This window comes from Helobdella robusta (assembly GCF_000326865.2).
Source record: "Helobdella robusta unplaced genomic scaffold HELROscaffold_15, whole genome shotgun sequence".
Classification (NCBI taxonomy): domain Eukaryota; kingdom Metazoa; phylum Annelida; class Clitellata; order Rhynchobdellida; family Glossiphoniidae; genus Helobdella; species Helobdella robusta.
The window spans coordinates 189,398-211,719 of NW_008703839.1; the positions used below are offsets into that span (position 1 = coordinate 189,398).

At 34.3% G+C, this 22,322-nt stretch overlaps 1 protein-coding gene across 1 annotated transcript in view; it reads left to right on the plus strand.

The window, feature by feature from the left end:
* The window catches only part of HELRODRAFT_186803 (hypothetical protein), a gene marked incomplete at its 5' end in the record, with an annotated part of 29,177 nt that overhangs the window by 6,171 nt on the left and 684 nt on the right, over window positions 1-22,322 (plus strand). The window contains 12 exons of the mRNA XM_009015003.1: window positions 883-973; window positions 1,142-1,193; window positions 4,638-4,696; window positions 8,053-8,182; window positions 10,184-10,212; window positions 10,841-10,922; window positions 12,313-12,317; window positions 17,334-17,367; window positions 18,789-18,881; window positions 19,048-19,145; window positions 19,209-19,327; window positions 19,391-19,465. Coding sequence (XP_009013251.1) covers window positions 883-973; window positions 1,142-1,193; window positions 4,638-4,696; window positions 8,053-8,182; window positions 10,184-10,212; window positions 10,841-10,922; window positions 12,313-12,317; window positions 17,334-17,367; window positions 18,789-18,881; window positions 19,048-19,145; window positions 19,209-19,327; window positions 19,391-19,465 — 867 coding nt within the window. The remainder of the gene's footprint in view (window positions 1-882; window positions 974-1,141; window positions 1,194-4,637; window positions 4,697-8,052; window positions 8,183-10,183; window positions 10,213-10,840; window positions 10,923-12,312; window positions 12,318-17,333; window positions 17,368-18,788; window positions 18,882-19,047; window positions 19,146-19,208; window positions 19,328-19,390; window positions 19,466-22,322) is intronic.

A 22,322-nucleotide genomic window follows, 5' to 3' on the forward strand; every position in this document is an offset into this window, starting at 1 on the left:
TGAACACCATAATGTGCGGATTGGAAAAGGCTAGACGCATTTGAGGTGAAATGTTAAAAAAAAAATCAAAAATGAAGGCATAAAAAGTAGCACCAGAAGGCAACAAATGATCAACTATGTTTGTGAAAAAAATTAAATCTTTTTGGGCATGGTGGCAGAATGAAAGACACAGATAGGTAATTGGTGATGACAGTCTCCATTAAAAGTGAAAGATCAATTGGATGACCGTCAAGGAGATGGATGGATAATGTAAGAGAATATTGTGAAGCAAAAGCAGATCAAGAAGGGATTCATATGGTGCGAGATACAAAAAGGCCTTTCAACAACATTTTCCGAGAACAAGAACTGGCATCAACGGTTTCTTGAGGACTATAGAGGAAACTTGGAAAGAGAGAGAGAGAAAGAGAGATTTATTTCAAGCAGTAATTGGGCAAGCAGAGTGTGCTTCGTTTGCCTATTTGTAGCGCTATAAAAAATTCAAATTTATTATAATTATCATTTTTTTTAATTCTTTAGAATGCAGCTCTATCAAACGCCGAGCTACTCACATGTTTTTCTCAACTTATAACTAAACCTTCGTGCCACAAAGGCTGTACTATCCACACCACATGACGCACTTACATATTTTGTATGCCCGCGTTTGATGGTCTTTATGTTATTTTTTTGTTTATTTTTGTTTTTGACAAACATTATTCAAACCATGCCATCGCGTAATAGCAGCGCAAGACATGGCACTTCTGACTGCTGACTAGCTTTTATTTATTTTATTGTTATAGTTATCATAAACTTCTGATTTTAATTTTAGAACTCATTTTGAAATACAATTTGCTAAATATTTTTTCAGCATGTTGATGTAATAAAGGCAGTTAATGCTGGTAACAGCGTTTGTAACTCACCAATTAAACCTTCACCTGTTCTAAGAGTTTTCATTGAAAACAAAATATATCCAGTTACTTTAAATGCTTTGAAACAGGTTTGTTACCTCTTCATTTTTGTTATATGAAAAAAATGAGTATTTATTTGTTTGTTAGAACTTTTTATTTTTAAATTTTTTTTATTTTATTTTACGTCAAACAAATTTAATAACAATTTTTATTTTGTTTTAGTCTAATTTTTAAAGCTTAAATAAATTTTGAAACAGATTTTTTCTGCTCATGGAGATGTCCTAAAAATAGTGACGTTTACTAAAAATTGTATGTTTTATTTTCAGTTCACTTTTTTAAATTAAATTCGTTTAATTAACAAATAAAGAGGTAGACGATAACCGTGCTGAAATCAAATCAACAAAAAATATAATTCAGCTGGCATGTTGTAAATAAACTTAATTTACATAAAGTAGATTAAAATTTTAAATTGAACTATTAAAAATTAGTAGGACATGTTTATGCTTAACTTGCCTACTCATGCTTTGCTGCAATATCAGAAAATAGATAATTCAAGAAAACCCATGATCAAAAATAATTGTATTGCGTTGATGAGTGTAAAAAAAACAAAATAAAATGAAACATAGGGAGCGATACTGCAGATGCCTCGGAGTACTTGGTAACGAGAATTCTCAGATACTGGTTGACTTTTTTCATTTCCAAGACCAATATATCTTTGCTAAGTTCTATATATTTCAAGTTCTCGCTCCAGATCGACACCGAAATCCTACGTAGTCATCTCATATATAAATTTTCTTGTCCTCTTGACGACTGTGCGCGTCTTCAAACTTCCTATGTAGAGATGACTACTACAACACTATCGCGTAGACTCACTAGGCACAAAAGAGACGGTGTAATAAAAAACCATCTAGAAACTTTCCACAACACCCCATTAACTAGGAACCTTCTAGATAACAACACAAAAATTTAACACAACAATCAACGGCACTACAGCCTAAGAATCGCAGAAGCCATTTTCATTGAATCTGAAAAACCTTCCATCAACTACGAATCACAACAACACTTCCAACTCGAAGAATGAACAACAATAACGTTAATCAGATCAACCAGCAATCTAACAATGATGATAATAACAATAATGATAATAACAACAACACCATTAACAACATTAGCAATAATAATAATAATAATAATAATAATAATAATAATAATAATTAAAACTCTTTTATTACAGAAAATCAGTGACATAAAATATAAAGTAGAATAAAATATGGTCATTGTCTAATAATTAAATGCACACTAAAACCCTATTACTCATTATCTATGATAAGTGTAGTTAGGTGACATATTTAAACGGTTATATAATTTTTCTGTCGCAATAGATGGCGTATGTTGATTTAATTGCAGAATCAATTAATTTGTCAATAAAAGAACATGCCATAAAATATTAATTAATTGTAAATTGAAAGTATTAAAGAAGCCAATTGAAGTAATTTCAAACATATTTAAACTAATCGTACAGTTTTTGAAATCGGGGATTAAACTTGAATTTAAATTGTTTCTGTACTTCGATTGTTTGAAGCTTATAGGTATGATTAAATTTGTCTCGTGACATACCGTCAACTCCACGATCTCAATTCTTCTGTTTTGTTGAATGGCGATTTCTGGACGAAGATTGACAAACAGTTTCGACATTGGCAGGACTCCCTCCTTTTCGATATTTGCAAATATCAGACAATTCGTCATGCGGCACGACAGCAAACAATTAACGATCTCTGACAATATCCTGTCATGGCGTTCAGTATAACGTTTCAAAGCAACTGTGGATCCACAGTTGGAAACTACATGATTGTTCGTCTGTTTAGCGCCACAGCGGGTCAACGGTCTTTTCCCATTTGAAAAGATTTGCGTTAGTCGGCAGTTGCTGAATCAAATGTTTTCTCGCGAATTTGTTCAGGGAATTTCTTTGACCAGTGTTTTATTCGCGAAGGTAGTATTACCTCAGTTACCGACTTGATCAAGGAGCCCTGACTTTGAAGCAAGACGACGTGATTCGGTCTTTTTCCAACTTTTTTAGTGTCTGAGAAGTTGAGTTTGAGGCCGAAAGAAAATTGTCGATCATCATCGAACCGCAGCTTCAGCTGTTCCAGTACAATTCAGAACATTCCCTAGATATTGAAACGATATGACTTTCTCTACCTTAATGGCTTCAAAAACAGTGCTATTTCGAATTTGTTGTTGTGGATTGATGCAAGCAGGACAAACAAAATTGGACACTTTAGATAAAGTACAAATTATTGCCTTTCCATCCTTCATAGCTTTCAGAGCTTCTGTAAGCTCCTCTACAGTGATGTCTGGAATCGGACCTTCGATGGATGGAGCGTCAAAGTTGACATTGATGGGATTTGTTTCATTTAACAGACGGTTGAAGTATATTCTCCACTGTAGCTTGATCTCATCTTGTCCAAGAACCATCTCATTTTTGTCGTTTTTGAGAAATAAGGGGCCAACTATGTCTTTTTTCGTATGCTTTGCTTGTTTTGCTCTACGATACGGAGATTTCATTTGTTCACCTTTGCTTTTAGTGAGCCACTTTCTGCACTAATCTGTCCGAGCCAGTGCGACTTGACGTCTTGCATAGTTTTTCTTCCACGGAAAATTTTATGGTCATCAATAGACTTTGATTTTTGCCATTGCTTGTATGTAGCTTTCTTTTCAGCTATTGCATTTTATACACTGTCATTCCACCACTAAGTGTCCCGTTCATGCTGGTGTTTTGTACTAGTTTTCCCACAAACTGTAGTTGCAGCGTTTATCAAAACGGTTTTGTATGTACTCCAATTTTTACTGGATTGCGATTGGTGGTCTAACCGTGTGGCGGCATTCTGTTGAAATTTTTCTCGATGAATATTGCTTTTCAGCTTCCACGTTTTATTCTCCGAGGCGTTTGTTTAGACTTACTTTGTGACAGTTCGACAACCAGGTCTGCCACAAGAAGTCTATGTTGGACGACACATGATTCGTCAGGTATAACTTTGACATTTTTGAATAGCCTTCGGTGTTGTTGCTTGACAGCGAAGAAATCAATTTGCGTGGCTGATGGTCCAGTTTTGTATGTTATGAGATGTTCCAACCTCTTTCTAAAATATATGTTCAGTTAACAAAACCCGTGACTTTCAGCTAACTCAAGGATGCGGTTGCCATCTTCATTCCGTTCTCCATAGCCAAAACCGCCATGTACGTTGTCAAAACCATTTGTTTTCTCTCCAACGTGGCCATTGAGATCGCCTCCAATCGGGGTTTTTTTCAGATTTTGATATTGTTGAGATGGTGTCAGAGAACGCAGCCCAGAAGTCATTTTTCATCTCTTCTGATTCGCCTGTCTGTTTTTTAAAAAACAGTGGTAATAACAGTGGTTCTCAAAACATCAAAAATACGTTTAAACGTTAATGAAATGTTAAACAGCATATATAAATATTCAGGGATGGTCAATTTACCATCCTCTTTAATTACTCTGAAGCATATATTATCAGAGCCAACAGACTTATTATTACCCAGCATATCGTTTTTCTTCATTACATCATTTTTATTCACTTTCAACTTGTCCATTTTATTAAACTAGATGAATCGGCGCACTCTAAGGGTAAAAATGATAACGACTTGTGTACAGAAAGATGTTCACAATAAAATATGTAATTATCTTTGTCTGCATTACATAAGTCTAAATTAATGTACTAATTTTAAATTTTTCAGCTATATGGCAAGCTCTTGTCGAGATGGAAAATAGTGTTTCAGCTATGACTGCTAAAAATGTAAGTATATTTCAAATTAAAATTTTAGTTGATTACAAATTATATGTATTTTTGTTGGGATAACGTCTTTTATGTTTTTCAAGGATTATGTAATAACCGTCATATATTTTGCTACCGCTACCGCTACAATGATGTGTTTTATTAACATTTACCAAAGTTTTTTCTGTTTTTAAATATTGGAGGTTTCTTAAAACATCATCTTTTTTAAATTTCTTTTTTATTGTTATTGTTATTATTATTATAGTTCCATTCAGTCGGCATTGAGCAATTTTTGAACTGAATGGAACTATAGCATGACAGTCCCGCTATACAAAGGCAAAGGTGATCCATTGAACTGTTCATCATATCGGGGTATACGTCTGTTAGAACACTCCCTGAAAATTGTCGAAAAAATCATTGAGAGAAGATTAACGTCGTGCATCACAATCGGAACTTATCAATTTGGTTTTTTAGCGGGGAAATCAACAATTGATGCAATTCACATCCTTCGGCAACTGCAAAAGAAGTACCTCGCAAAGCATCAACAACTATCACATATTTTTGTAGACCTTGAAAAAGCATTTGATCGAGTTCCCCGTGAAGCAATCAGGTGGAGTCTACGTCGACAACTCATTCCAGAATATCTTGTTCGACTTGTATTCGGAAATGTATACTAAGACTCTTGTCAGCACAACGGTTGGAAACACAGTTGCATTTGACATCGGCGTTGGAGTTCACCAAGGCTCGATTCTCAGTCCACTTTTATTTATAACTGTGATGGAAGAAATCACAAAACCGATACGCACTGATGACATTTGGAATCTAATATATGCTGTTGATATCGTTTTAACAGCCACGTCTAAGCAGAATGCAGCACAGATGTTTGAAGATTGGAACATTAGACTCGCCGATCATGGATTCAAAGTCAACATCAGCAGAACTAAAGCAATGAACACTGGTGAACCCATCCAATCCACAGCTACTGGACGATGGCCCTGTTCAGTTTGTAAAGCTGGTGTAGGTAACAATTCAATCAAGTGTCAGCAATGTAACCAGTGGTGTCACAAACGTTGTTCAAAAATAGTTGGTACTTTATCTAAAGTGTCCAATTTTGTTTGTCCTGCTTGCATCAATCCACAACAACAAATTCGAAATAGCAATGTTTTTGAAGCCATTAAAATAGAGAAAGTCATATCGTTTCAATATCTAGGGGATGTTCTGGATTGTACTGGAACAGCTGAAGTTGCCGTTCGAGCACGCATACGTGCAGCCTGGAATAAATGGCATCTCCTTGCCTCTATATTAATGCGGCGTGACATCCCACTACGATCAAGATTTTATAAATCTGTGATACTTCAGGTGTTGTTATATGGTGCAGAAACATGGCCAATGACAACCAAACTGGAACAACAACTTCAACGAACCGAAATGAAAATGCTCCGATGGATGCAACGAATTAGTCTGAAGGACCACATCAAATCTACCGAAATCCTGCGTCGTGCTGGTTTAGATGATATAAAGGACGAATGCCGGCAACACCGTCTGCGGTGGTTTGGTCATGTCAAACGAAGTAGAAACAGTGCCATAACTTCTCTTGCAGATGTTGAAGTACCTGGCACACGTCCCAAAGGCCGTCCAAAGAAGTCCTGGTCTCAAACAAACGAGCAAGACATGAAAGCTCTAAATTTAAATGAAATGGATACAACTGATCGTCTAATTTGGCGCAAAAAGTTGATGGCAAAGAAAACAACGTCCTACATCGGGGAACCGAGACTCTGGACGCAAAACGAAGATTGATTGATTGATTGATTATTATTATTATGTCAAGATTATATAATTCTTAAATATGTCCTTCTGAACGCTTTTCCACAAAACTGCTTTAGTTTTTTACAGATGTTTCTTTTAAATGTAATTTCGTTTCTAATGGGACATAAGCTTCATTATATTTTCAGTTTATTTCTGAACAAAATGACTGGAGGAGCCAAACACAATTTAAACGGCAAGAAATATGTAATTTTTTTTAATTACCTTAGAAAATTATTCCGCTTTGGACCGAACACTGAAACAGTTGCTGATTTCACTCGGGCCACAGCATCTGAGAATCACTGTTAGCTATTTAGCAAGATCTTTTTACAGATGATGCTGCCTTGTATTATATATTTTGTATTGTGGAGAATATCACCGATACATCTTATCATTACCTAAACTTTGAGAGTGTATCTATTCTCGACTAGGAAGCTGCCTGTGCGGTATTATTGTTACACAGTTTGATGTCTTCTGAACACAAATACGGCTAATGGTGCGCCATGAATCGAAATGTTTTTTCATAAGGAAACATAATACTATTTTGTGAAACGCACAAACGAACGTATTATTATTGTTATTTTTAATGGTAGTAGTAGTTGTGGTAGTAGTATGTTTTTTCAGTTTATTTCTGAAGGAGCCGAACGCAATTTAAACGGCAAAAAATTTTACATTGTAAGATTGTATTTTACCAAAATATTAAAAGTCCCATCGCTCATCAGTCTTATCTTCGGTACATCTGATTTGTGGTTGGTCTGAAACAAGATATTGAGGAAGTTCTTTTTACCCTTTTGCAAACATCTTACAAAAATAACAGAAATACATTTTCTGAATGCTTCTATGATACATGCAAACTGTGTAATCGGCGCATTTCGTATAACCTGAAATGTTCAAAACCTTATCAGTTTTACCATACAGTATACCATTAAAATAATCCAGTCTTGTTAAAACAAATTTTGCTACCAACGACAGAAACATATTTTTAAGTAGACATTTTTAACTATTAGCCACTTCGTTGAAAGATAACATGTTTTTGCACTTTATAAGGCATAAATGTTGGCTAAATTCATCACCAGCGCAAAAGAGAGAAACACTTTTGCATCTTTTTATATCTGTAAGCGTAATCAAATTTTATATATTGCCATTATGAATTCATTTTAACCCAGTTTCCGATTGTGATTATAAAAATTTCAGAAATGAAAGAACATTGTATAGTTTAATGAAATTTTGAAAATTATATGTTGTTGATGTTTGAAGATAGTGATACAAATTTTTTGACGCTTCGTTACTGGGAGTTCTTGAGTTGTTTGACGATGATTTGAGGTGGGTGTTTGCGGGGCCGGTGACCCTGGTTGTTTGGTCTTTATATCAAACAAGGGTTGGGCGTTTTTCTTTGGTTCTTTATATAAACGCAAAATAAGAGATTGAAATACTTAAATTTAGGTCTATATATCTCTCACAAATAATTTTAATAATAATAATACTAGATTAACATATAAACCAGCATATAAATATATATATATATATATATATATATAATGTTGTAATTTTTAATAATATAATTTTTCCTGAAGCATCTCACTGGAAAAAATGTTTATGATGGATGCTGTACGTTAAAAATTGAATTTTCTCACTTGGATAGCTTGAAAATACGTTACAACAATGATAAAACTTTTGATTTTACTAATCCTGATCTTCCGCAAGGTCCTAGGGATACCACAGAATCATCAAGCGGGTTTTCAGGTATATAATTTTTTGTTTTTGCTACTCATATATATATATATATATATATATATATATATATATATATAATTTGTTGTTATTACTTTTTTGATTGTTATAATTTAGTGTATATATAATTTGTTGTTATTACTTTTTTGATTGTTATATATATATATATATATATATATATATATATATCCAATATATATATATAACGTCATAATGCTATATAATGCTAATAACGTCACTCAACCACGTCGACATTCAACTGCACATTTTCCACCACACAGACGCGCAAAAACCGCTGCAGAATGCACGAAATATTATTCATAGCGAAAAAATACTCCCTACTATCACCTGACCTAATTCTAATATGTTTACAAATCTGATTGAAAAACTTGGAGGTGTTACGGTCCATGGGGCCTAGGACCTCGATACAAATCGGTAAAAACTCCATCGAGGGGAGAGCTCCGTCATACTTCTTGATTTTTTCATCAGATGCCCTGGTTGCAGCCAAACCGCTTTCTTTGCTAGTAAGCTGCACGTAGCGCTCAGCAAAGGTGCATGGAACGGTAACGTCCCACGCCAAGCACCTGCCGGCTCTCCAAGAAATCAAGGTACACCCGTTAGGGCGCTTACCATCATGCGCCGCAATGCCCAAACGACAAACAAGACCATGATGGCCGAGTTCATCCGCCCCCGCGCCGCACCTGCATGTGTATCGACTCTGAACGGCCAACCCCAGACGGAAACCAATGGCTGTCCTGACCGTTTCGTCATCGAATCTGGTACCCACTGACGTATTGGGCCAAGATCTCAGCCAGTCACAACTCGCCTCGCTGGATACTGCCAGCAAGCGAGCTGAGGTCGCCGAGTCAGGGCTTGAGGAAAGCAACTCTTTGAATGTGCGTTTATATTCTTCCTCCAAAATGTTGCCCTGGGAAAGGTCTGTTGGTTGGAATGGAGTTGGTGGAGTACAGTGTAGGCTACTAAATTGCCGAAGAAGGGCAGACTGTAGGTCAAGCGGGGCAGATGCAGAAGATTTATAAACAATTGGTGCAAGCTGAACCACGCTTAGTAACCCCAGTCCCCCAAATCGTATCGGCAGCTGAGCCTGAGACCAACCCTTGTCAGGAATATCGACGTTACAAATGGCTAAGAGGGCCACCCGCAGAGCACCCTCAAATTCGCCAAAAATGGCCGCATTAACAGAGTTGGATGTGCGCAAAAAATACATCAATTTCGGCAAACTGAGGGCCCCGCGGATGATTGTCAGCGCGTCGTGGACCGGGAGAAGAGAGACACGTTCGGGGGCAAACCTTAGCTCAAAAAGTTTTTTATTAAAAACCTGTCCTGATGATCGCCGGCCATCATTGGAGTGCCTAAAAAATTTAATGATGAATGGGGCACTGTGAGGACATTAGCCAGCACATGTGGCATTTGAAACGTGTCATTTACGAGTAGTTCACACTTGTTTGTGTTTAATTCGAGACCAATGATGGAAGCGCCGACCCTCAGCGACAGGAAGTCGTCCGCTAAGATGTTACCCTCTGCGGCCAAGCTAATATCGTCCAGGTAGCCACAAACAAACGCCGAAGATGACTTCGTCAACAGTGGGTGAAGGGTTAGAGCAAAAAGCATCGGTCCCAAAGGATCGCCTTGCTGTACACCCTCGCACGATTCCACCACCCAGGCGTCGTAACCAAGAGAAGAGACTCGGCCATATGCGGAATGACAAAAATTATTAATTTGAGGACAGTGCTGCTTAACTGCCTCTAACATTGAATCTCTTCTCAGGGTGTTGAAAGCGTTCTTGAAATCAATCTTCAAGAATCTCCACTGTTTTGGAAGTGCTGAAATCAGTTCACGTACGGCGTGGACGGCCGCCTCAGCACCACCCTTCACGCCGACGCCCAATTGGATAGGATAGAGTTTGGCTTTGACCTGTTCCAACACTAGCACCAGAGCGCACTTAATGGCCAGCCTCCTCTAGAAATTCTCCACCGCGATGGGTCTGATCCCTCCATCTTTTTTGTTTAAAGCCACCAGACGGCCTCCAAAAAAAACGGCTAGCCGCAGGAGGGCAGACCCCAGATAACAACAAATTTACAAACCGGGTGAGGTTATTTAACAATTCATCGGTGGGCATTGGACCGGAAAGTAAATCCTTTATGTGCTGAGGCTTCAAGCCATCAAGGCCTCCCGATGAACCATTATTAAACGACTTTAAAGCCGTCAACACCTGGGCTGGTGAAACGCGACCGTTAGACGGCTCCTGCGCGGGGAAAGCTCGCCTGTTCAATGGAGTACTGGGATGAATAGCCTTGAGTTTAGCGAGTGTCTCAGGCGAGCTCTCCGTCAGGCCCACGGGCGAACAAGCAAGTCTGACGGCCGCCGAGAGACTGCCCTGTTCGATCCGAGTAGTAACTGCTTTAATCCAACTGTTTGGATTGTGCTTACGCAGTTTGGTGTTGTGGTCAGTGTTGAAGCTTGCCACTATAATCTCCACCTCGGTCGAACTGAATTCGGCCAACCGTTTAATAACGTAATTGGCTTGATTAATCCTGCGACAAGAACCACGTGTGGCAACATGAGGGTTGATGACAGGTGCGGCGGTAAGAGGCGGTCGCGCGGAAGCAGATGAACCAGCCAGAGGCTGCACAACAAAATAACGCCGCCTTGAACGAACCAGGACATTCCTGGCCCTTCACTTTGCCTCCATGTCGATATAGCTTACCGTCCGGTTTTATTTTATAATGATTTAAACAAACCGTGCATTGGTATAGGACCGGTGCCATTACGTCAACGAAATAAAATCAAAAGGGAGTAGATAAAACCGTGTAAACAGTGATAAAAATAAATAAAATTGTGGTGAAAAAAAATTAAATTAAATTAATTTTAAAAGTAAAAGAAAAACTAGAAATGAGACAGAAAAAACAAAAATTAATATTAATGAGCATTGTACGGCGCAGCTGGGTAAAAGCCCACAGCTGTTGTTAAAAATATGATAGAGATAAAATTAAAATTTGAGACCACAAAAGTTAAAAAACCAACCGAACGGCGGGAAACTAATCCGAAAAAGGGCAAAAAAAGTGACAACCTATAAAAATTACACCAGAAAAACCGAAATTTTTGCAAAAAATTAGCGAATTAATAAAAATATGAAAGCCGACACCAGCTGAGCGAACGTGAACCAATCATCATGTTTATAGGCGACAATGGAAAGCAGAACCGCCCAATGTTCTGACATTTTTAGAGCACGTGTTGCTTTCTTTTTGGGCCAAGATGATATCTTGACCTCCCCTGATGCATACGTTATGGTTTCTTTTTAATCCAATTATTGTAAATCCTCATGTTCCAGGCAACTCCAAAATCTAAAATTTTTTCACTGTCTTTGTTGATCTTTTCACACCCATCTCCAATGTGCACCATTGCATTATTTTCCACCGTCCATTTATTCTCCCATTAAAACCACCATTTTTTCAGGTATCCCAGTCATCATTTCGTTTACCTCATCCCAAAATCTGTCTTTATCGTCCTCTGTCCACCGCTTTGCGGAGCATTTCCTGAATCCATTTTTAACAACCCCTCTCCATTTGATAGTTTCACCAACCACCTTATTTATCCAGTGTTCCCACTCCTGTTCCAGCTTCATCATTTCCTGACCGAAATAATTTATATTTTTTTTCTAGCCTTTTTATTAGTATGGTCTCGTGATTGGTCACCGAACGTTTTAAAATTCTATATAATTTTTCTTTTTTGTACGTATTCATACTAGGTAGGATTCTATATACTTGAATTTGCTGTCAAGTAAAGATCCTGTCTTTACTTCTACTAACTTTACCCAGGCTTGGGATTGGCATGTACGAAAAGAAAAATCATTATTTCTTTATAAGTGTCTTACTTCAATATTCCAACAACAGCATTCATATCGTTAAAGAGAATCTTATGAAGTTATCACAATATATATTTCGAAATGAACGAATTATAAAAGGGTGTTGAAGTTGAATGAAAAATATTTAACTCCGGGTTCCAACTCCCAGAAAAATTTTTTATTTTTTTTTGTTTCATAATTTATTAATAAAAAATACTTTAAAAAAATTTACAATCAGTCGATGTAATTGTTATTTAAGTAAAATTAATTTATATTTCGGTTTTAAAACATACTGAAAAAAATTAAATGATTTCATTTATATTATGAGCTTTTGCTACACATATTTATCTTCTAAAAAACATGACCTGAAAAAATTTTCAAAATAAAAATTGAAGAAAATTTAAAATACAGAAAATTTAAATTCATAAAATTTTTCCGGAAACGGAATCTAACCGCCTCCGACAATGATCTTTAACACTGATCCAAAGTTTTAAACATTTATCTTGAGTTTAATTATGTCCTGATATCAATCAAAAATTGATTCGATTAGTGCAAAATAATATTTTTTTATATTTCTTGTATTATATCTTTTTTTTTTTAATATTTCTTTTATTCTTTTGAGCAAAATAATATCATATTATGTCCAAAGAGGCATCGTAATTCATAAATTTTTGTTTGGCTATGATATAATTTCAGTAGTAAATGTTGCAAACAAACATAAAAACGTTATTTGTTTTCAGGGGAATTAAAGAATCTTTGTTCTAGAGAATTCGAAAATCAAAGTGGTGCCAATTTGTTGGAAGCAAATTTGTTTTCTGGAGCTATAATGCAAAAACTTCAAATGTTGCCTAATCTAAATGTAGCACAATTAGTTGGTTTAAGAGATGTCATCAACACAAATGTGGTTAACAAAATCAACGATCAAAATTTTTCCTGTTCAAATTCTGGAAATTTTGCTTTTCAAAATATAAATGCATTTAAACGAAGGAACTTTGAAGACGATGATGTGAAACTCTTGCCTCAAGAAAGATCTGACAGTGGTAGAATTGTATTAGCATCTAATATGGATGAAAAAGTAATTTATTCAATTACATTGGTTATAAGTTCATTATATAATTATATTCATTATTTAATCAAAAACTTTCAATTCTTGGAGCCTAATAGTAATAAACGTGGTTATTGTAAAATAGGCTAATTTGATGCTTAATTAATTGTTATTCATCATCTCCCTCAAAATACATGATGTCAAAAAACATCTCACCAAATTTTGTATTATTAGGTTGTATGTAAAGTAACCTTTGACTCTCGTAACTACCAAAACTAATGTTATAACTTCAATAATTTCTATATTTCTAACATCAGTGTTGTAGCTTCCAACGATCGTCAAGAGTTTATTTATCTCTTATTTATTTCCAATAAATGAACACACCTGCTTCAAAACGCAAACTTTGTTGAACGTTTATTTGAATACCAACAGTAATAGAAACAATAAACTAATCTAAGTAACTACATAAATCACATTTGCGACCTCGCTTTTTCTGCTGGAAACCTGACTGTAAACCTGACCTATATATAGTCTAGATTTTTGGCATAGCTTCAATATTTCTTTACAACTCTCTATCCACAGATTACAAATATAGCAAAGATAACAATAATCAAATAACAAATAATATAGCGCAGTTTGATCATTCCAGCTTTTTTGTAAGAGTGAAAAACCATTTTTCTACATTGAATAAATACTATATTAAATAATATATTGTTACAGACGTGAAGTCGAGATAAGAACTAGTAGTTAGAAATTGCGTGAAATGCTTGTAATGTAATTAGAAGGCGTAAATAATTAAAATGATTGTAAAACTTTTTCACACACAGGCCTAGCCTTTATCTATCGATCACCTCACTAAGTCATCATCTAGTCTATCAATTTGCCGTTACTTCATTTTATATTTTATCGTCAATTACTTTTTTTTATTTGTCTTATTATTATTTATTTTATTCTAACATATTTTATTTTTCATGTTTTATCATTTCTCTTCCTCACTTTTTGTATTTATTTTCTCACTTATTTGTTTAATTTTGTTTCACTGCCTTGCATGTTGTTACGGTTTCTGCGTCTGTCAGATCCTGATTTTTAAAGAATAATAAAAAATAAAAAAAAAAATCCATACGACACGGCATTTGACACATTTACAAGCAGTTCGGTAGCTATATAAAAAACACCAAAGCAAGATTCAAGAGAACAGGACGGACACACACGAGAGGAGAACAGGTAAGAAGAAGATGGGACAACAGTTGACGTAGAAGTCGTAAATGTAATTTACGTAGTTATTTGGATTAATTTTATTGTTTCTATTACTGTTGGTATTAAATAAACGTTTAACCTAGTTTGCATTTGAAGTAGTTGTGTTCATCTATCGAAATCTTGAACATACGGATAAACGAACTCTTGACTATCGTTGGAAGCTACAACACGGTGTTGGAGATATAGCGTGTATTGAAGCTATACCATCGGTGTTGGTAGTTACGAGGTCGAGGAGGTTACAACACTGGTGTTAGAGGTGGGATCTTTAGGAGATTACATACTGATTACACATCTTGATAGCTGGAAACTCACTGCAGTAAAGAATACCAGGACTAGAGAACTCAATGTAATTAGTCTGACAAGAGAAGCTTAAATATTGACGATTAGTTGTATTCTTCCGTGATTTGCCTTTCGATTAGTTCGATTTTAACGATTGAATAAACGATTGATTGATCACAGCAATACACACAAGTGATTGCCAGCACTGTTTCCTTTCTGATAAAGTTCATCTGAAATAAGTCTGTTCAGGCGTCAAGAATCCACGTAGAGAGAAATAACCATACCCTACAAGTTTAAGGGGTCGGTTATAACAACTGGCGTCAGACTTTCTGGCATAGTATAATTCCACGCTCATAAAAATTTTTGGTCTTTGTTGGCAATTTTTGGCCTTTTCATTTGAAAGAATGGTTTTACCTTCCAAAACATTTTCCAGTTACTGGAACAACTAATAATCACAGGGCGCCAGATCTGGAGAGTGTGATAGTTGTATCAATATATCCCATTCAAGATGCTAAAGCCTTTGGTGAATAACCAAACTCGTTGGAAGTCTCACATTATCTATGTGAAACCCATATATCGAGATTCGAGGTTAAATCCATAAATAGTTGAATTCGCTAAATTTAACCTCTCGTCGATCTCACGTGCTGTATTTAGCCGGTTTGCATCAACTTGTCTTTTTCGTGTCTTTATCAGCTTCAACCGGCCTTCCAGAGAGTGGAGCAACTTCAACATCAAAATTGCCGGATTGAAATTTAGCAAATCTAGCACTGGCGTTCTGTCAACACATCTTCCCCATGCACATCGGTTGATTTCTTTCTGGCTTGAACTGCATTTTTACATCTTTTAATACACAAAAGTAAACATAACGAAAATGTTGCTTATTGCTCTTCATATTTAAAAGGACACTAACTAAAAATTACTGCTTAGATTCAATTGAACATTTCCTCACACAACAAGCTTTGCTATATCAGCTCTCAAAACATGTAATGATTATGAGGTATAAATGTAAAGTTTGGTTTGTTAAAAATGAAACAACTTTTTGAATAACTTAATAGACGTTTTCAGGTTTTTGCTTTCTTCCTTAAAGTTACGTTTTGTTTTTGTTAATTTTTTGCCTTTTTTCGTTATCTCTCTTAACCAATATAATGTTTCTTAAAATTAAATTTTTTTTAATCTGATGTTATTTCATCCTATAAATATCATTTGCTTGTTTAACATACAGTTGCAGAGTAGATTTATTGTGATAAAACTTGTTTTTGCCTCGTGTTTTCTGTTTGATTGGCTACCTAATTTTTTAATTTTTTTATAACAATTTTTTATATCTGTCGTTTATTTTTAGCTTTGATTAAACCTAGGAATTTCTAATACGTGTTTCTATGCGAAATCTAAATTTTTATTTCCTGGTGCGCATCTGTAGAGTTCTGTATCTTCTTCTTTAATATTTTTTTTAAGTTAAAACGGTTCAATCTGTTGTAGTGTAATTCATTTTTTTTAATTGAAAGCAGTCCAGTTTTTTTTATAAGCGAAATTGTCTATTTTTAAAATGTTAAATGTACGAACACAAAATAACCTGCTAGCATTTGACTGAAGAGGACAGGTGGAGGTGAAATTTGAGAACTTCTGAAATATTTTCTTCAAAAATTTTACAAGTATGAATTGGAAAATAAAAAAAAACTTTGTTGTCGTAAAATTTGATTATCAAAGGGTAATTTGTTAAATTTAGGTGTTAAAGAGTCTGAATGACTGTTGATAACGTTTTTTAAAAAATGAATAATGCTTGAAAGAGTGCATAGAAATCTAGACATTTTAGATTGAAGGAGAGAGCTGTATATAAATAAAAAGTGTGGTGAAACACAAAATTGCAGTTAAAAACATTTGAAACCACAGACGTTTTAAATACAAAAATTAATAAATCTCTAAAAAGTGAATCTCACAAGTTTTTCAAGATCTCAAGATATTTGCTTTCCGTTTTCAGTCATTTTACTTTCTCATAAAGGATTTGTCTCATTATTTAACAATCAGCGATGTGCGTGTCGAAGATGCACTGACCTTGTTTCATTTTTATTGGGTGACTCCTATATTCTCCTTTACAGTTAATTACATTTACATATCATATAGTTATATACACCATCATTGTCATTATTGTTTAAAAGCTTAAGTATGAGCTTATTGTAAGTTTTTCCGAAATTGTCCTATTGTTAGACTTAGATTTATATTTGTTTCTTTTCAGTAATATAAACAGCATTTATTTTATTTTTATGTTTAAACTTTGTTTTCTGTATCCAGTTGTATTTAATACGACTCCTTTTTTGAGCTAATTAAACATTTTGAACGCTCATCGAATTTTCACATCAAAACATTTGTTTCCACCTTTAGGGATCAGTCATAATAGAGATCTAACTCTACCTACCACTAAAATGCTATTAAATTAGTCATTAATTAATTGTTTTTTATTTTAATAACTTTTATACGGAATTGAACAAATAACTTTCAAAATCTATTTTCATTGTAATGCTCAAACGTTGTTCTTTGTTGGAATAAATTCTTAATCATGTAAATGTAAAGTATTAATATACTTTTTTATATTTTATTTCCTTTGGATTCTGAAATTTAAAATTTCTGGCCTTTGAATCATTTCTTTCTCGACTTTTTTATTTTGGATCCCGTTTCGCTTTTAGAAGATTACACCTGAGGACATCTTTATTTTATTTGGTACGTCATTTTTTTCTTTTTTAATTGCATTTCATTACAAATTCTGTTATTTCATTATAAATAACATATTCTCAAATCTTTTGATTTGTTTTTTTAAATGTTTGTTACATTTTTATTCAAGTTCTTAGTGTGTTCACTATTTTATAAATAAAAAGTTGCAATTTGAAAATATAGAAACTACTCAGGGCTCATCAGGTTTTAATAGTTTTTGAGAGAAGTATGCATTTATATCCTTAACTGGTGACCTCAGTCTTTTAAGTTTATTTCAATCTATGCTTTCTGACGATTTTTTCGATTCCGCTCCATTCACCATTTCACTTTATACAGTGTACAGTACACACACTAATCCGAGCAATAAAAGGTTGAATTTTTTCTTCAAACGCATTACTATATTGAATAGTTTATTTTTTTATCTGTTATTAAACTGAATCCTTTTTAGTCTGCGAATGCTCTTTTCTTTATTTTTCATTGACTCATTATTCTTCACATGCTCAGTTTAATATTTTCTGTAAAATCTACATTTGAGCAAATTCTAAAAGAATTTTTTGACTAAATTAGACCTTTGTTTAAATTTTTATTTTTAACAGTAAATGAACATAAAAATGAAAAGAGTTATATTCTTATAAATACCAGCACTTGATTGATTGTCTTACACCTGGAATATTTCAGTACATAAATTTTAAGAAATAATAATTGTCGGGTGTGGAATGAGTTTTTTATATTTTTACCGTTTTAAGCGCAGATGCGAAATGTTTGAAGGAAATGCAACCGTTCCATGAAAATAGATGATAGGACAGAACACAAACAAATTTTGAGTCTTTTTGTACGTTGTTTAGTGGCGAGTTTGCAGCAGGAATGACGAGAGTCTTAAGTGTTAAAGGATGATTTGTTGATGTTAAAAATGCGAGATAAAGTCTGTGAGAAAAAAGACGAGAATCATTGTTAGCTGTGCATTGGGAAAAATTACTTTTTCAGCCGTTAATAAATAAGTTTTAATGTTCTTCTTTAATATAGTTGAAAATTATAAGAGTTATTTTTTGGAATGGAAAAGCAACTAAGTTGATTAATTGCTGAATAATTGATTGTTTATTTATTTATTCATTCATTCAAACAACTAAATAAATAAATAGCAATGGGAAAATAATAAAAAAAAACAAGATATAATTGACTATTTAGATATTTTAGGTGTCTTGGAATGAAGGCTTTATCTTGATATTTGTATACCCTCTTTGCAATTTTGTTTTATTGTGAAATACCACAGGCTTTTAATGTTAAGTGCTTAAGTTTTAGAAGAAAAGAACTTTTCTTGAGAATGATATTTTATCCATAAATGTTTCATACCTTTTAAAGATACAACAATTAATTTTGTTAACTTGTATTTTACTCATCTCTATTTTGACAAATATAATTTAATTTTTAAGGTGTTTATGGCAATGTGGTAAAGGTCAAAATACTTTACAACAATAAGGATTCTGCTTTGGTTGAATTTGAGGAGGATTATCAAGCTAGAGATGGTTTGTTGCATTTATTAATACTCCATGATTCATTACATTATTTAATCTTTTTTTAATCATTGTTGTTCCATGGCTCATTACATTTTTACTGTTATTTAATTGGTTTATTACATTATTTGATTGTTGTTTAATCAACCATTGTTGTTTCTTTTATTATAACTTTTAGCTATTCAGAATTTAAAAGGCATATCATGGAATGGTAAAACATTGAATGTGGTTTCTTCGAAATACTGCAGCATAAAAATGCCAAATAAAGGATGTGAAGTTGTATTTAAAATTTGTATAATCAATTTGCTTTCTAATATTTATAAAACATATGTCTTTTAGGAACCTTGGCTTACAAAAGATTTTACTGGATCAAAGTTACACCGTTTCAGACAGTTGAACTCTAAAAATCATCGCCATATATTCCCGCCGTCATCCACTCTTCATCTTTCGAACATTCCGTCAGTTTGATGTTCAAATAATTTTTTTAGCTTTTTTTTTTACCTCATTTTACATTTTCGCAGTGAATCAGCTAGTGAAGAGACTCTTATAGAGCTTTTTAGAGAATATGGAAAAGTGTTATCGTTTAAATTTTCAAAGTAAGTCTCACGTTCCCCTGATTTTTTTGTTATTGCTCGTTGCCAATAATTAATTATTTATTGTGGCCCTCTGGTCAGTTGTGATAAATAAATTAATAAATAAATAAAATTATATTTCTTCACGGACGTAAACATCTATTTTCCAGCGAGGGTTGCGCGTTTCATGAAATAATATTTTTGCATTCCAATTGTTAAATTCGAACAACTTTGAATAGTTTTTTACATTTTTAACATGTCAAAAAACGATTATAACTTTAGAACCAGAACGAAAGATAATAAAAATGACAGAACTATTGGATAAAAAATTGTGTAAGAAAAACGCAAGACTAGTCTGAGACAAAACACCAACAATAAAGATGAACAAGGAAAAATATTATGAAATTAAAAAACATGTCGACAAAATAAAAGCACTTTGCACACACAGAGAATTGTAAAACTATGAAATATCCCTATACAAGCGCTGATGATGAGTAAAATCGAAATAGGACCTATACGCTTCATCATGAACACCAACGACTTTCTTATTAATATTATGAAATTAAAAAACATGTCGACAAAATAAAAGCACTTTGCACACACAGAGAATTGTAAAACTATGAAATATCCCTATACAAGCGCTGATGATGAGTAAAATCGAAATAGGACCTATACGCTTCATCATGAACACCAACGACTTTCTTATTAATATTATGAAATTAAAAAACATGTCGACAAAATAAAAGCACTTTGCACACACAGAGAATTGTAAAACTATGAAATATCCCTATACAAGCGCTGATGATGAGTAAAATCGAAATAGGACCTATACGCTTCATCATGAACACCAACGACTTTCTTATTAATTTTAATGAATTGGATAAGTTATAAAATTACTGTTAGAAATCTTGAAAAGCTCAACCGTAAACTTTCATAAGCTAAAAATTCGGTAAATTTCATCAAAAATTACATGCATATCAAATATTACTTGCATGCATATATATATATATATATATATATATATATATATATATATATATATATATATAATATTGGATTAAGATTGTCAGAAATACAATTATTGATAAAAATCACAGCATGTTCGGCGTTAGTTAACTTCCAATTTAACTTTTTGATTCTTCTAACTGTTGACCGTAAATAATTTTCAAGTTTCTTTAGTTCAAAAACAAAATTTTTGTTTATTTTATGCATGATAGAACAGAAAAGCTTTTTTCGGTATTTCTATACCATCTTCGGACTTAATCAAATTAGAAAGTCAAAAAGTTATAACTCTCAACACTAACATTGTTAACGACCTAAAAGCTGAAAGCAAAAAGTTGAGAAATAATTTTAAAAGCAAGAGCAAGATTCTAACAAAAGAATTGATCGATGCTGCAGCAACCTTAAAAAATAACAATAACATTATCATCCGAAAAGATGACAAAACCCCAATGTATGTCCTCCTGAACAAACTTATTTCAGATGAACTTTATCAGAAAGGAAACAGTGCTGGCAATCACTTGTGTGTATTGCTGTGATCAATCAATCGTTAAAATCGTTAAAATACAGCACAATAACTTATCAACAGGTAAATCACGGAATACAACTAATCGTCAATAATTAAGCTTCTCTTGTCAGGCTAATTACATTGAGTTCTCTAGATCTGGTATTCTTTACTGCGGTGAGCTTCCAGCTATCAAAATCTTACTTCTGCCACCACTGTGTAATCTCCTGAAGATCCCACTTCTAACACCAGTGTTGTAACCTCATCGACCTCGTAACTACCAACACCGATATAGCTTCAATACTCGCTATATCTCCAACACCGTGTTGTAGCTTCCAACGATAGTCAAGAGTTCGTTTATCCGTATGTTCAAGATTTCCGATAGATGAACACAACTACTTTAAACGTAAACTAAGTAGAACGTTTATTTAATACCAGCGGTAATAGAAACAATAAATTAATCCAATTAACAAAGCGTATCGGTTTGGTTATTTCTTCTATCACCGTGATGAAGAGCAGGGGGCTGAGTATTGGTCCCTGATGGACGCCGACGTTAACATCAAATTCATTCGTGTTACCGGCTGTAGTGCTGACCAGAGTTTTTGTGTACGTTGCCTTAACCAGCCGAACCAAATATTCAGGAACAAGCTGTCTACGTAGACTCCACCTGATTGCCTCACAAGGCACTCTGTCAAAAGCCTTTTCCAAGTCCACAAAGACATGGAACAGTCGCTTTTGCTTTGCCAAGTTTTTTTCCTGTAGTTGACGAATGATATAGATAGCATCAATGTTGGATCTTCCTGTCACGAAGCCGTCTGGTAACCACCTATTGAAACGCACGACAACAGTCTTCTTTCAATGACTTTTTCAATAACTTTTAAGGGATGTTCCAGAAGACGTATACCCCGATATGAAGAGCATTTCAGTGGGTCTCCTTTTTCTTTTTATGTCGGCACAGCTGTGCTACTGTTCCATTCCACTGGGAGTATCGATTTACTCCACATCTCCCAACAGATGTGTAAGAGGGCTCTGAAGCCTGCTCCACCAGATGTCTTTATGATATCATTTGTAAGTCCAGACGGACCAGCCGCTTTACCCACCTTAATTGCCTTCAACGCATCCTTAAGCTCCTCAGCTGGCATGCCCCGAATCAGTCCTTTCACCGGAAGTGCATCAAAGTCCACACCAATAGGGTTTGTTTCATTCAATAACCGATCGAAGTAATCCTTCCAGTGATCCTTCACTTCATTCTGTGAATAGTTATATCTTCTTCCAACAAAGACTTGTTTATTTGAAAACCAGTAGTAAAAGCCGATGAATTATTAACTAATCCCAGAAATACGTCCGATCGCCATTAAAATTCACAGCGCAACTCCA